This window comes from Macaca nemestrina, chromosome 16 (assembly GCF_043159975.1).
Source record: "Macaca nemestrina isolate mMacNem1 chromosome 16, mMacNem.hap1, whole genome shotgun sequence".
In the NCBI taxonomy this organism is placed as follows: Eukaryota; Metazoa; Chordata; class Mammalia; order Primates; family Cercopithecidae; genus Macaca; species Macaca nemestrina.
Window position 1 is genome coordinate 83,926,972 of NC_092140.1, and position 16,365 is coordinate 83,943,336.

A 16,365-nucleotide genomic window follows, 5' to 3' on the forward strand; every position below is an offset into this window, starting at 1 on the left:
CAGGACTTTGAGACCAGCCTGGGCAACATGGTGAAACCCCGGCTCTTAAAAAGAAAGAAAGAAAAGAACCCAGGAAAGATTCTTAAATTCCTCACTTTTTTTTTGCTTTGTGTAAAACTAAATATTAAGACTGGGTGCAGTGGCTCATGCCTGCAATCCCAGCACTTTGGGAGGCCAAGGCAGGCCAATTGCTTAATCCCAGGAGTTCAAGACCAGCCTGTGAAACATGGCGAGACTCCATCTCTACATCTCTACAAAAACACATATATTAGCCAGGTGTGGTGGTACGTACCTATAATCCCAATTACTCAGGAGGCCGAGGCATGAGAATCACTTGAACCTGGGAGGCAGAGATTGCAGTGAGCCCAGATGGCACCACTGCACTGTAGCCTGGGTGATACAGCAAGACCCTGTCTCAAATAAATAAATACATAAATAAAATCAAAATTTAATATTAACGATTATAAGTACTCTGTCCTTCAAATTCCACCCTCCTGAACGTCCCTGGGAACCTTTTCTGCTACTCATTTTTCCACTGTTGATGCTTACCAGATCCCATCCCTTGGTCTCCTCTGATACTGCTGGGCCTAGGCCCCTCTCCTTAGGTGAAAAATTCCACATTTGAGGATTTAGTTATTGTTTGTGCTGATTTCTGCAGTCCGTATCTTCAGGCCAGACCATATTTCTAAATTCCAGAACCATATATTTTACCGCATGCTTGATATTTCTCCCTAAATATTCCACAAATATACCTCAAATCCAATAAATTCAAAATCGAACTCATAAGTTCATTCTGACGCTCTTAAATGATAGTAATCTTAGACTCTTCCTCCTTTTCTTACTCGTCCCATATCCATATCGTCATACTTCCTATTATTTCTGTCCCTTAAGTTTTTCTCAAGACTGTCCTTTCTTCTCTGTCCCCTATACCTGCTGACTTAATTTGGGGCTCATAATTTAAGGCCTAGATTACTGTGAGAATCACCCCAGGGGTTCTTGTGTATTTGTGGCCCTTGCTGCAGTTTAACCTCCATGTTGTTATAAGAGTGAGCCACTTCCTGGCCGGGCGCGGTGGCTCAAGCCTGTAATCCCAGCACTTTGGGAGGCCGAGACGGGCGGATCACGAGGTCAGGAGATCGAGACCATCCTGGCTAACCCGGTGAAACCCCGTCTCTAGTAAAAAAATACAAAAAAATAGCCGGGCGAGGTGGCGGGTGCCTGTAGTCCCAGCTACTCGGGAGGCTGAGGCAGGAGAATGGCGTAAACCCGGGAGGCGGAGCTTGCAGTGAGCCGAGATCCGGCCACTGCACTCCAGTCTCGGCGACAGAGCAAGACTCCGTCTCAAAAAAAAAAAAAAAAAAAAAAAAGAGTGAGCCACTTCCTTTCCTGCTTAATATAATGGCTTACTGTTGGGTTTCATAAAGTCCACACTCCTTTGCTTGGCACATACGTTCCTATATAATTATTCCTTCTTACTTTCTCAACCTTATCTTCTACTTCTTTCTATAAACATTGTTCAATTTATCTATGAGTTTCTTGGATTTCCTTGAGCTGACATATTCTCTTGTGCCTTTGTATATTAAAAATGTAAGTTCTGGGCCGGGCGCGGTGGCTCACGCCTGTAATCCCAGCACTTTGGGAGGCCGAGACGGGCGGATCACAAGGTCAGGAGATCGAGACCACGGTGAATCAACCCCGTCTCTACTAAAAATACAAAAAATTAGCCGGGGCGGGGGGGGTGGCGGGCGCCTGTAGTCCCAGCTACTCAGGAGCCTGAGGCAGGAGAATGGCGGGAACCCGGGAGGCGGAGCTTGCAGTGAGCCGAGATCGCGCCACTGCTCTCCAGCCTGGGTGACAGAGCGAGACTCCGCCTCAAAGAAAAAAAAAAAAAATGTAAGTTCTGGGAACGCCCCTTTCCTGTCCGGGGTTACTACCAGCCCATGGTTGTCTTTGTGCAAATTAGAGACCAATTCTGCATTCAGGCAGTCAATTCTGTGGGTGCTCAGACTGCTGATAGATAGTGTCTTTGTGTGACACAGAAAAACATACCTCCTCTGTGCTAAAGCAGCCACATGCTGCAGTACAAATCTTGGTGAGGTTAACAGTGGCTCTATCTTTCCTTTCCTACCCCCCTCCCACCTGCTGGGACCCCCTGGGCTGAACAACCCATATAATGGAGTGTAGTAACCCTCTTCCTACCTTCTCCTCCTCCTGAAACACTCTTGCTTAAGATTAGGTTGGATTTAGAATTTCTATCTCTCATTAGATCCATGGTATTTATCCTTTTATTTAGTCATCAGTTCTTTGGGGAATATGAAGAAAGCTGTGAGTCTACTCTCCATAGAAGGAAGCACCCTTGTAACATGCAGCTTACCCGAAGTTAGAAACCATATTCCCAGTGTTATTCAACTTCTTGGCTCTCGTGCTGAGGATGGAGTCTAATACTAAGTAGGCACTGAGTGACTGTGGAACTTTTGAAAGCATTTCCTGACAATCCATTTAAGTGCTTTTTCTACATTCTTACTATGTTATTTGCAGACTGCTCTCCCCTAATGTGTTTAGCACACTGCCATCATTGCTTTCTTGTCTGTGTCCCCAACGAGGCTGTAACATTTTCCAGAATGGGCACTGCTCTGTTCGTAGCTGTATTCCCAGCATCTAACATGGTACCAAGCATATAACAGGCATTTGATATGAATAGGGATTGAATATAATTTTTCAACTACTCCAGAAATACTACTACTACTACTTTTTTTCCCCCCAAAATACTTCTCCATCAACTATTAACTTCTGAGGCATAAACAGACCTTTTTTTTTTTTTTTGAGATGGACTCTTGCTCTGTCACCCAGACTGGAGTGCAGTGGCACTATCTCGGCTCACTGCAAGCTCCGCCTCCCGGGTTCATGCCATTCTCCTGCCTCAGCCTCCCGAGCAGCTGGGACTACAGGCGCCCACCACCATGCCCGGCTAATTTTTTGTATTTTTACTAGAGACGGGGTTTCACCATGTTAGCCAGGATGGTCTCGATCTCCTGACCTTGTGATCCGCCCGCCTCGGCCTCCCACAGTGCTGGGATTACAGGCGTGAGCCACCAAGCCCGGCCTTTTTTTTTTTTTTTTTTTTTGAGATGAAGTTTTGTTCTTGTCGCCCAGGCTGGAGTGCAGTGGCGTGATCTTGGCTCACTGCAACCTCCGCCTCCCAGGTTCAAGTGATTCTCCTACCTCAGCCTCCCAAGTAGCTTGGATCACAGGTGCCTGCCACTATGACTGGCTAATTTTTATATTTTTAGCAGAGATGAGGTTTCACCATGTTGGCCAGACTGGTCTCAAACTCCTGACCTCAGGTGATCTGCCCGCCTCAGCCTCCGAAAGAGCTGGGATTATAGGCATGAGTCACTGTGCCCAGCCATAAGTAGACTTTTGTTGGATACAATTTAGCTACTATGTGACTGTGAGTTGGAATCTATTAGTGAAAAGGTTAAAACCAGTGGTCTTAATTTCTGACCTCGCTAAAGGAATCCAGCCTTTTGTCTCTAGCTGTTTTTGTGGCTTTCTCACTGTTCTCTGAGTAGCTTTCTGAATACTGGTTTAATCAACACTTACTGCTTGTTTGCTGTCTTTCACCCTTTGAGATCCACCGCAACCCCCCTAGTCCCCACCCTGGAGGGCAGGGAACTCATCACCATTGAACACTTTTGTGCTCATGAGTCAGGATTTTTTCCTAGACTAGAATCATGTTTATTTGCTTTTATAATTTTCCATTAGTTTGCCTCCTAGAATTCTGTGTTTCGTTAATAATCCAGTTGCTTGCCTTATAATTGATTCTCTTGGACTGTAGTAAATTTCCTTTAGTTTTTTTTTCTGAAACCGAAATCATCCATTTTGCCTTTCAAAATGGGACTAGTAATTAGTTTTAAGTGAATGAAGACTTTCATGGAAATGAACAATACAAGCAGGTTTTTCCTTTCTTTGAAAGATGGAACCAGACTTATGTTTGGGCTTGAAAGTGATGATTTCCATTTTTCTCCTTTCACAGGTCCTCTTCTGGGCAAATCCAATTTTTTATTAAAGTAAACCCAGCTGCTTACTGTCTCTCTTGGATTCATTTAAAACTTCATGATCCTCCTGGATAGTAGAATGTGTTTCAACTCCCCATTAAATTTGTTGTCTAGGAATTTTACTTGTTTTTCATAGGTCATAGCAAGTTAAAAAATGACAGAGTGTCATGGTGAGCAAAAAGCAAATGTTCCTGGGTTATTTAAATTGGATTAAAATATGCCAGAGCCATGGTGACAGAAATATCAAATATGAAGCCCTTTATCTCCAGGCTCTCCAAACAGCTAATTAAAAAAAAAAAAACAACTATTTTCTATTCAAGTGGATGGCTTCTTTTATGACATGTGCTGTTCAGTCCCTCAACAGCTTTAAGTATGTGATTCTAAGTCAGAAGGGAGTTGGGTTGTCTTATTGAAAATCTCTTCCTGAATACTTTAGTAGAATTTGGGTGTATATATAAATTTTGTATGAGCTATTTAACCATTTATTATAATTTTAATTTAACATACTTGGTATGGAAATTTCATGTTTTCATTAAAACATTTTGAAAGCACTGCTTAAAAAATAAATGTTGCTATCATTTGAACTAAAGAATAAAAACGCAAAATACTGGTTCTGTGATTATACCAATCAAGTTGGGAGAGGGGAGCTGTGGAAAGAACTTGGAGCTCCTGGCTTTCAGTCCAGTGCCTGTGGGTCTGACAGGGAATACCATCTTGGAGCCTCTGGCAGGATACTGTATTAGACTATCAAGGCTGCTTGAACCTTAGGATTTTGGACCTTGGGTAACTTTAGCATCATGGCTCTGCTTAAAGCATCTTTAATAAGTTATGTTTTGATATTTGCAATTTCAGAGCAATAAACTGGAGGAGAAAAAAAGACTTCAAGAAAACCTTAGGAGAGAAGCATTTAGAGAGCATCAACAATAGTAAGTTAATGTTTCCAGAACTTTGTGCCTTTATAGGCAGATTGTTCATACAGGTTTTAAATTCAGGTGATGGTCACTTGTCAAAACACCTGGTATTGGGTTATTGGCTGTTATATTATGTCATTGAACTCTGTCACCATGTAAGTAAGGTGGGAGTCATGTCTACTCACCAAAGTATCCTTGAGTAGTCAATAACACTAAATTTGAGAAATTCTCCATTATAAATGACTTGGAAGACTTGATCCTTTGGTGATCCAAGGTACTTCTGCTTATGTTGACTTCCAGGATACCAATATAAGGAACAGAGTGTGTGCACTGAAGTGCCTAAGCAGAATCTAAACTGACCAGGGATTTATCTAATGGACTGAGGGCTGCTATACACCTGTATTTTTTTCTAGACAAGAATTGAGAAGTCATTTAGTAGTTATTGGCAAAACTCTCCACTGGTGGTCATACAGCAAGGTAATTTGCAGTATGATTTGTGAACAACAGCAGCTAATAGATACGGGGCAACTACTACGTGCTTTATAACGCAATCTACTTTGTTATGTAGGCTTGAAGGATACGCTCATGTACTAACTCTTGGTAGCCAGGTTACCTGCACATTGATTAAAAGACAAAACCAAAGAATCCTATTTCTGGCCCTACATTAATTCTAAATGTGGTAGAAATAGAACCAAGCAGATCTGGGTTCAAAGTCCTAGCTCCCACTAAAACTCTTCGAATGTCAGCGTTCTTTGTTTTTTTTTTTTCTTAAATAGAGATCGTATCTATCTTATAGGCCATTTGCAAGAATTACATAAAATATGTAAATGACATAAAAGTTCCTATTACAGGCACTTGAAATGATCCTTCTTACAGTGGCCCTTGTTGAGTAGGCTCATATAACTTCTATTTTATGGAGGCTGTACGTGAATTTCTGGTCCCACCAGAACCAGTAGTGGGCGCTCCACTTTCATATGAAATATTCACTGCCTGCCCTGATCTCTCGCTCCATTGTTGTTCCTTGTTTGCAGAATTTAAGATCACTCACATGTCGGGGTGAGCGTATTTGTGACACCCTCCAACATATTCCTCCTCCTCAGCACAGTATCCTCTGATTTCTCACGCCACTAAAATTATCCTGCCTCTATCATAAGCAGCCCTTTCTTGCTTTAAGATTCAGAGGCAGGAATGGAAGAGAAGTTTCTCAACCCGCTGCTTGCTCCTTAACAAGTTAGATACTGTGTTTCTGCTACCCAGGCCAGAAAATAGATGGGAGATGGGATTGGGTAGGATGAAAGTGTTGGTAAGTGATGTCATCCTCCTCAGCTAAAAAGGAGCCTCACTCTAATTTTCATCACAGAATCCTTAGCCTGTCTCTCTCCACTCTTCTTCTAAGGAAGGCATTTGAGTGAGGAGCTAGTGGGAAACTAAGGAGCTAAGCACCAGGAGAAACTGTCTGTCTTGCGGAGATATGGTGGGAGGAAGGCACTAGATGACCGCTGTGAATGTATCATTGCCTTTCCTCTCATGGGTAGAGAATGAATGAGAATTTATTTCAAGACTCAGCCTGAAGAGGTGAGAGAGATTAGGGGCTGGGCTGGTGGCTTTGTGTCCGAAGTTGATTCCTTCCAGTGGGTTCTTGGACTTGCTCACTTCAGGAATGAAGCCACAGACCTTTGTGGTGAGTGTTACAGCTCTTAAAGGTGGCACAGACCCAGAGAGTGAGCAGCAGCAAGATTTATTGTGGAGAGCGAAAGAACAAAGCTTCCACAGTGTGGAAGGGTACCTAAGCAGGTTGCCACTGCTGGCTGGGGTGGCCCATTTTTATTCCCTTATTTGTCCCTGTCCATATCCTGCTGATTGGTCCATTTTACAGGTGCTGATTGGTCCATTTTACAGAGTGCTGATTGGTGCATTTTACAAACCTTTAGTTAGCCACAGAGCACTGATTGGTATGTTTTTACAGAGTACTGATTAGAGCATTTTACAAACCTCTAGCTAGCCACAGAGCGCTGATTGGTGTGTTTTACAGTCCTAGCTACAGAGTGCTGATTGGTGCATTTTATAATCCTCTTGTAAGACAGAAAAGTTCTCCAAGTCCCCACCCGACCCAGAAGTTCAGCTGGCTTCACCTCTCAACTTTGGTAGCCTAGAGTCACAAATGAGAACAAATGTCATTGTCCTATGACATACTAGTTTTACATCAGAAGAGGGAAGACCTACTTAGCAGTGAGGGGCCTTGGGCACAGGACTGGATAGTTGAATGGGTTCATTCTCTGGAGAGTTCTAAATACGGCAAAGTAAAGGATAAGAGATTCTTGAAGTTTTAAAAGACTTTAGAAGTTGTGCGTCCAACCTCCTTTCTTTTATAGTTCTAGCTTCTTGAGTCTTAGTAAAACAACTAAATACAGAAGATCAATCACTCTTTTTTCTGTAAAGAAAAAAAAAAACTTTGCCCTCAGCCACCCAGCCTACTGTCAGTGGAGCTGAATTCAATTACACGCACATTTCACTCTTGCTCTTTCTTCTGCTTGTTGTAAAAGTCCCAGGTAACCAAGAAAAAGAGAGGTTGGCTAAAAACGAGAAGGATCTCAAATTGATTTTTAAAGCCTATTGAGAAACACGAGAAGAGGTATATGCGTGAGGTTCTTCTTTGAAAGAGTATTGTGTTTTGAATTACTTTTGAAATTAAAAGACCAATAGCTCATGAAATAAGCAGCAATTGTATAGTTAGAAACATAAAAGAGATTTAGAAAAGATGGATCCTCTATATGACAAGTCTTTGTCATACCTTCTTAGAATCAGTTTGTGGTGGGGAAAAAAACGTCTAGGAAAGCTCTTTGGATTTTTTTTTTTTTTTTTGAAACGGAGTCTCGCTCTGTTGCTCAGGCTGGAGTGCAATGGCTCAATCTTGGCTCACTGCAACCTCCGCCTCCCGGATTCAAGTGATTCTCCTGCCTCAGCCTCCCAAGTAGCTGGGATTACAAGCGCATGCCACTACACCTGGTGAATTTTTGTATATTTGGTAGAGACGGGGTTTCACCACGTTGGCCAGGGTAGTCTCAAACTCCTGACCTCCAGTGATCCACTTGCCTTGGCCTCCCAAAGAGCTAGGATTACAAGTGTGAGCCACCGAGTCCAGCCAGCTCTTTGGATTTTTAACATCACAAAGGTTTTGCCAGACCAACCAGACTGCCTACCCCCACCTCCCAAATTAGTTTCTCCTGAAACTGTCAAACGAAGGAACACAAAATAGAAACACGCATAAGAAATTCTTTCAAACCAGTCAGTACTTTGCTAGCTTCCCCATGCTGCAATGTGTGATTCGCACAGCAGACCAGGAATGATACTGTTTTCTGTAGAGAGGGCAACCATGGACTTGAGCGGATTGTAAATCCAAGTTGCTGGAGAAAAAGCTCACGATAGCGACCTGGGGCACCACCATGAGAATCTTAATGTGCTCTTTCTTAACACCTTGTTCTTGACTTCGTTCATTTGCTTCTGATTATTTTTAGTGTTGTCAATTATTTAGCTAACAGGCAGAAAACTAGGCTTTTATTGACATCCAAAGGGGCTCTCCTGAGTGTAATAATGAAGGCAGTTTATCGAATGCCCGTGAGGTTGCTTTCTAATTGTACGCAGTAATCTGCCCGTGCAAGCTGGCTGAAAATACACAAGCAGATTGCACATGCAGATGGAGCACACAGGATGGTTTTTATGGAAGGACCTCTGGAATGTACTTTTGCAGTACTGTCTTTTCCCTAAAAATCGAATGACTGTGACTGTTTCAATGAGCGGCTGAGAGCAGAACAGATGAATGGTGCATTAAGTCTGCTACTCTGGCTGGGGACAGACTCCAATTTCACAATTTAGAATTCGTTTTAGGATTCTTGAGCCTGAAAACAGGGTAGAAATCGGCCGTTAGCCTTGGTCTAAGTTTCAAGGTTATTTTTAGTCTCTGTAATTATTTACTACTTATAAAAATTCATGTGTGATACCTTTGGGTGTACTTTTCTATTAGGTAGAAGATGTGAAGTAACCGTTGATAAGCCTTTTTAAAAAAACAATCATAGGATTTTATGATTTCGGTTCTTTAAAACATGGGGTAAAATAAATCTCAGCATTTTAAATGTTAATTGGTAATTTGTTGTTGGTGGTGGTGGGGTGTAGTCATCTTTCCAATTGTGTTTTTTTGGATGAGTATTAAGACAGGTTTGAATTTTGAGCCTATTTAACCAGCTAGGGTAGGAAAATGAGTGAAGCAGGACAGATGCATTTTGTGTGTGGGTATTAGGAAAAAGTGTTCTTTTAAGAATTTTCTGGAGATGTAAGAATTGGCTACATTTTAAACATTAACAATTTAAAATTCATGTCTAATAACCACTTGATGACCAAAAAAGAAAGGTCTCTCTCTTCTGTTTTTTTTTTGAGATGGGGTCTCATTCTGTTGCCCAGGCTGGAGTGCAGTGGCTCAATCTCAGCTCACTGCAGCTTCTGCCTCCTGGGTTCAGATGATTTCTCCCACCTCAGCCTCCCAAGTAGCTGGGGCTATAGGCATGCACTACAATGCCCAGCTAATTTTTTGTATTTTTAGTAGAGATGGGGTTTCACCATATTGGCCAGACTGGTCTTGAACTCCTGACCTCTTGTGATCCACCTGCCTAGGCCGCCCAAAGTGCTGGGATTACAGGCATGAGCCACGTGCCTGGCTCAAAGCCTCTCTTTTCAACCCTTAAAAATAACAGATTCTCACTTATCTCTCCTTGATCTGGGAAAGACCTGGAAGGGGTAAGAGTGTCTCTATAGATGCAAATTTACCCCACAAAAGACAGCTTTACAGGGCCATTTCAAAATATGTCAAAGAAATATATTTTGGGGTAAAATATTTTTATTTCCTTCAGAGTCTGCTTTCTGTCATGTGATGCTGTACCAGAGTCAGGCTGGAATTTGGTATCTTATTGCCACAAAGAGTCTGTTAGGGCAGTCTAGGATGTCTATTTTAATGTACTGGTTAGTTGTGCCTAAACTCCAAAAGGGAGGGAGCATTTAGAACTTGGAATTTAGTTTCTCTTTTAGTTTTTCTTTCTGGAATTCACTTGGCTACAAGGGGATCCATTCAGTCTGTTGGGGGCGCTTGGGATTTTATTTTTTCTTTACACATTAAATGTAACAGATTGTATATTCATATGGTTTTAAACTACAAAGTGCTTTGTTCTTTTAATCAAATAAAGTAATAAGAAGCTGCTCTGAGGCTGAGTGCTGTGGCTCATGCCTGTAATCCCAACACTTTGGAAGGCCAACATGGGTGGATTACCTGAGGTCAGGAGTTCGAGACCAGCTTGGGCAACGTAGGGAGACCTCATCTCTACAAAAAATACAAAAATTTGCTGGGGGTGGTGGTGCATGCCTGTAGTCCCATCTTCTTGGGAAGCTGAGGTGGGAGGATCGCTTGAGGCCAGGAATTTGAGGTTACAGTGAGCTATGATCATGCCACTGCACTCCAACCTGAACAACAGAGCAAGACCTTGTCTCACCAAAAAAAAAAAAAAAAAAAAAAGCCACTCTGGAGTTCCTGCAGAGAGCTTGGTGAGAATCGGAGCATGGCCACTTCCTCCATGGCCCTCCCAGGAAAGCTGGGGTCCAAGGACAAGCGAACCTCTGCCCTGCAGGCACCTGGAGCCCTTGCCATGGCTGTGCACCAGCAGGGCCCAGGCCTTGATGCAGAGGAGGACCCCTCTCTCCACTCCACCTCTTTGACCATCAGGCAGCCGCCTCTGGTCAGCCCAGACCCAGCTGGCTGCTGGGCCTCCTGGCCTAACCCCGCCTGGCCTAGATGAAGCCTTCAGGATGCAGCCCCTTTGGGTGGCACTGGTATGTGGGGTGGGAAGCCTGGCAGCTGTGGGAACACCGTGGAGAGAGTGCTGTGGGGTGAGGCCTGGAAGGCAGGTCTGCAGATGGACCCGACTCTGCCACCTCCGTAGGCCTAGAACCCTGCACGACCGAGGCCTGGGGTGACCACTCTGTCCCAGTTGGGTGATGCCTGCCTCATTCTTGATGACAATGGACCAAGCAAGGCCTTAGTGGTCCAGAAGGTGAGCAGAGCCCTGACGGATGAAACTGCTAGAATCCACCAGGCGGGGTTGATCTCCCATCTACCATACCTTCATATCAGAAGAGAAATGGTAGGATAATAAGCCACATTTGGGCAACTGGAAGGACCAGGACCCACTGGTCTTTGGAGAGATGTACTGGCCCTGTATAGAAGCCCTGTGTACGTAATGGGAAAAACTGCTCTCAACTGACCTCCCCAAACTTTTAAAAGAACGCTTGCTACATCTGGCCCTTCTAGATGTAAAGAGGTTTTGCTAAATTATGATAAAAGAGTCATAAAATCACACATCTTGCAAATGCTCACTTCTTAAAAAAATCATAGAAAATGTCTTCTGGAATGACTTTTTGAAATGGATTTGTGAGACCACCTCTGCAAGTGACATCGGGATGACATGTCCACATTTGTTCAGTGGGTAAGAGGACTTGGGGTGGAAGACCTGAGAAGGAGGAGGAGAAGGCTCCGTGCCAGAATGATCATATTTAGGAGACATTTTCATATTTTAACCATTGCTTTGTGTGTGTATTTTATTCCTCACTACTGTATACATGGTTGACAATATTAAGTACTTTTTTTTACTTTTGTTTGGAAATGTCTGGGTTTTCTTCTGGATGTTCTGAAGTGCCTGATATGTGTTAAAAGTACAGGTAGTAAAATAACACATTTTGTGAATATCTTTTTGTTGACATTCATATGAAATGTTTTTAGTGGGGACTGGCCAAACCACCTCTTCAGTAATACAACGTTGTGTTTCAGGGGAGGAGGGAGGAGGTGGAGGTGCAAAGAGCTCGGTGCCCATGTGCCCATAGCGAGGCAAGAGTAACCATTGTCCCTTATGTCTGTGAGTGTTGTTTTACTTATCTGTGTTTACAGTGTATATAAAGCAGTGGTCCCCAACCTTTTTGGCCCAGGGAACTGGCTTTGTGGAAGGCAATTTTTCCGTGAATGGGGCAAGGGGGATGGTTTTGGGATGAAACTGTTCCACCTCAGATCATCAGGCATTCGTTGGATTCTCATAAGGAGATGTAACCCAGATCCTTCACATGCGCAGTTCACAAAGGGTTTCTGCTCCTATGAGATTCTAATACCGCTGCTGTTCCGACAGGAGGTGGTGCTTGGGTGGTACTGCCCACTCACTCCTGCTGTGGGCCCAGTTCCTAACAGGCCACAGACCAGTACCCATCTGGCCCGGGGGTTCGGAACCCCTGATATAAAGTACAACCGAGTCCTAATTTATAACATCCAGTCCTTCTAGATGTTAAAGAGGTTGCCTGTGTATGACAAAAGTAGAGTTTGTAGACTAATATATTGTATAAATTCTGTTTTACAATTCCTAGGAAATACTGTCTTCGGAAAATTTGAGCATTATTGAGTTGATGGGGAAGGAAAGAGTTCTGGTCCAGAATGTTCATAGTTTGAAAGCATTTTCAAATGATAACTATCCTTATATGTGTGCAGTTTATTCAAGACTACTGTATAGGTAGTAGACAAATTAACCCCTTATCTAAAATATTCAGGCTATCTAGATGTTTAGAAGTGCCAGTTAAATGTTAAATGTAGAAGTAGTAAAACATTGCTTTTTAAATATATTTTTGCTACATTGGATAGGAAATATCTTCTTTTGTAAATGAATTGATAAATCATCTCTGAGCAGTATACTATTATCCATACTTGTACAGTGTTTTAGGGCAGGTGGGAAGGAAGGAATTGCAAAAGGTAAAATGCTAGCGTTTATATTTGGATATTTTCAGCACCATTTTCTGTATGTTTAGTGCGTTTAGTTTTGCTATGTGTATAGGGTATATAATGGACAAATGAGTCCTAATTTTGCAACATCTAAAGAGGTGCCAGTACATGAGAAAGTACCTGGTAAAACCAGTACATTCCATATACTTTGTTTTGAGATTCATAGGAAAGCTTGTCTTCTGTAAGTCACTTCTGGATATGAATTTGTTCAACCATCTCTAAGCATTATACATGGTCTATACTTGTCAACAGCATTGAAGGCAGAGGGAAGGAAGTAAGGAGGGAATGGTTCAAGGCCCAAATGGTCATATTTAGAAGATGCCTGAGATTCTAATCATTGTTATGTGTGTACAATTTTATTCAACAGTGCCGTGTACATATTGGATAATTCTTATATGAAATATCTAGTCTTTCTGTATACTTAGAAGTGTGTGGTATGTTTAAAAGTAGGACTACTAGAATAATGCTTTTTGTAAATAGCTTTTATTTTATTATTATTTTTTTGTTACTGAGACGGAGTCTCGCTCTGTTGCCCAGGCTGGAGTGCAGTGGCCGGATCTCAGCTCACTGCAAGCTCCGCCTCCCGGGTTCACGCCATTCTCCTGCCTCAGCCTCCCAAGTAGCTGGGACTACAGGCACCCGCCACCTCGCCCGGCTAGTTTTTTGTATTTTTTTTAGTAGAGATGGGGTTTCACCATGTTAGCCAGGCTGGTCTCGATCTCCTGACCTCGTTATCCGCCCATCTCGGCCTCCCAAAGTGCTGGGATTACAGGCTTGAGCCACCGCACAGGCCTGTAAATAGCTTTTAAAAACAAATGGGAAATACTGTCTTCAGAAGTGGAATTGTTAAACCACCTCTGTGAACAGTATACTACTCTCAGTACTTGTTTGTTGGGTTGAGGGGGGTGGGAGGGAAGAAGTTGCAAAAGGTGTTTTGCTTTGCTAGTACATACTAGAAAATTTCAGCTAATCCGTCGCCCTGCATGATATGTACATGTCATTTAACTTTGCTGTACTTTATGTATTGTGTACATACTGGACAAATGGGTTCTTATTTCATATCTAGTCTCTACAGTGGAAAACTTAAGTCCTATTTAAAATAGCTAGTCATTCGAGATGTTTAAAAAGGCACAACACGTTAAAAGTAGAAGACAAAAGTAACACCCATTAGGTATTTTTTGTTGTTGTTATTTCACAGGAGTGGTTGCATTTGGGAACAGTGTCATTGAGCTTGGTGTTTTTGGAGAGTGTGCTGACTGTTCATTGGATGGTGGCAGGTGCGGGGAGGAGCAAGTATGCTGAGAGAAGCTGTGAGTTAGATTAGTTCAGATTACCTAACCATTGTTGTACATGTGCATTTTAATTAATATTGGTGTGTTTCAAAGGAGAAACAAGTTCTAATGCTAAAAGTTTGTTAAAAGTAGAGGTAGTAAAATAATTCCTTTTCAAATGTCCTTTTGTTAGTTTTTAGGAAGTCCTGTCTTCTGGGAGTGACCTTTCTTAACCTGCCTCTTGGAGCTAGACGTCGTTCTGTACTTAGTCACTAGAATGGTGGAAGAGGGTGAAAGAAAGGGCTTTTGCTAGTATCTCCATATATAGAAGAATGTCTTGGATTATAACCATAGGTCTATATGTGCATTTTTAGTAAAGTACCTGTGTTTATTGTGGACCAAGTTAATTATTTTGCAATATCTAAGCTTTATAGATGTCCTGAGGTAACAATGTATGATAAAAAGTAGAGCTAGTGAATTAGCCAATTTGTACTTTTTTTTTTTTTTTTTTTTTTGGTTATAATTGATAAAAAAAGATGCATGTCGGCCGGGCGTGGTGGCTCAAGCCTGTAATCCCAGCACTTTGGGAGGCCAAGACGGGCGGATAACGAGGTCAGGAGATCGAGACCAGCCTGGCTAACATGGTGAAACCCTGTCTCTACTAAAAAAAATACAAAAAACTAGCCGGGTGAGGTGGCGGGCGCCTGTAGTCCCAGCTACTTGGGAGGCTGAGGCAGGAGAATGGCATAAACCCGGGAGGCAGAGCTTGCAGTGAGCTGAGATCCGGCCACTGCACTCCAGCCTGGGCGACAGAGCGAGACTCCGTCTCAAAAAAAAAAAAAAAAAAAAAGATGCATGTTGGACATGGAATTTTTAAACCACTTCTGAGCAGTGTAGGTCAGGGCTTGTTCTTTAAGTTGGCAGCAGAGGGGTAGAACGAAATAAAAAGGGAGAGATGCATGCAAATGTGTTCATATTTACGTTTTGTTGCTAGCCATTGAGGTAGCTGTATCTCTTTTGGTAGTATTACATGAATACATTAAGTAATTAAATGGAAACATACCAATCTTGCTAATATTTTAATGTAGATCTGATAATTTTCCTAGAAACATTATGCTTAATATACTCTGTTGCTTTATGTTTCATTTTAAATTCAGCATTAAGAGAATGCTGTATTTTAATTGGAACACTGCCAATACATTTATCTAGAGGCCTGTGTCCATTTTTGTCTTCTATGAAACTTTTGTCTCAAGAAAGGTGTGATTACATTCTTTTTTCTTTATTATTATTATTGTACTTGTAAGTTCTAGGGTACATGTGCACAATGTGCAGGTTTGTTATATATGTATACATGTGCCATGTTGGTGTGCTGCACCCATTAACTTGTCATTTACATGAGGTATATCTCCTAATGCTATCCCTCCCCCCAACACCCACCCCACAACAGGCACTGGTGTGTGGTGTTTCCCACCCTGTGTCCAAGTGTCCTCACTGTTCAATTCCCACTTATGAGTGAGAACATGCAGTGTTTGGTTTTCTGTCCTTGCGATAGTTTGCTCAGAATGATGGTTTGCTCAGAATGATGGTTTCATCCATGTCCCTACAAAGGACATGAACACATCCTTTTTTATGGCTGCATAGTATTCCATGGTGTATATGTGCCACATTTTCTTAATCCAGTCTGTCACTGATGGACATTTGGGTTGGTTCCAAGTCTTTGCTATTGTGAATAGTGCCACAGTAAACATACATGTGCATGTGTCTTTATAGCAGCATGATTTATAATCCTTTGGGCATATACCCAGTAATGGGATGGCTGGGTCAAATGGTATCTAGTTCTAGATCCTTGAGGAATCGCCACACTGTCTTCCACAATGGTTGAACTAGTTTACAGTCCCACCAATAGTGTAAAAGTGTTCCTATTTCTCCACATCCTCTCCAGTACCTGTTGTTTCCTGATGTTTTAATGATTGCCATTCTAACTGGTGTGAGATGGTATCTCATTGTGGTTTTGATTTGCATTTCTCTGATGGCTAGTGATGATGGGCATTTTTTCATGTGTCTTTGGCTGCATAAATGTCTTCTTTTGAGAAGTATCTGTTCATATATTTTGCCTACTTTTTGTTGGGGTTGTTTCATTTTTTCTTATAAATTTGTTTAAGTTCTTTGTAGATTCTGGATATTAGCCCTTTGTCAAATGGGTAGATTGCAAAAATTTTCTCTCATTCTGTAGGTTGCCTGTTGTCTCTGATGGTAGTTTTCTTTTGCTG

The 16,365-nt window shown here is 42.2% G+C and overlaps 1 protein-coding gene across 36 annotated transcripts in view; it reads left to right on the plus strand.

Annotated features, from left to right (window-relative positions):
* The window catches only part of LOC105491720 (epithelial stromal interaction 1), a 307,766-nt gene that overhangs the window by 35,543 nt on the left and 255,858 nt on the right, over nt 1-16,365 (plus strand). For all 36 annotated transcript variants that reach the window (XM_071081429.1, XM_011758361.3, XM_071081425.1 and 33 more), the window contains exon 6: nt 4,911-4,984. In XM_071081429.1, coding sequence (XP_070937530.1) covers nt 4,911-4,984 — 74 coding nt within the window. The remainder of the gene's footprint in view (nt 1-4,910; nt 4,985-16,365) is intronic.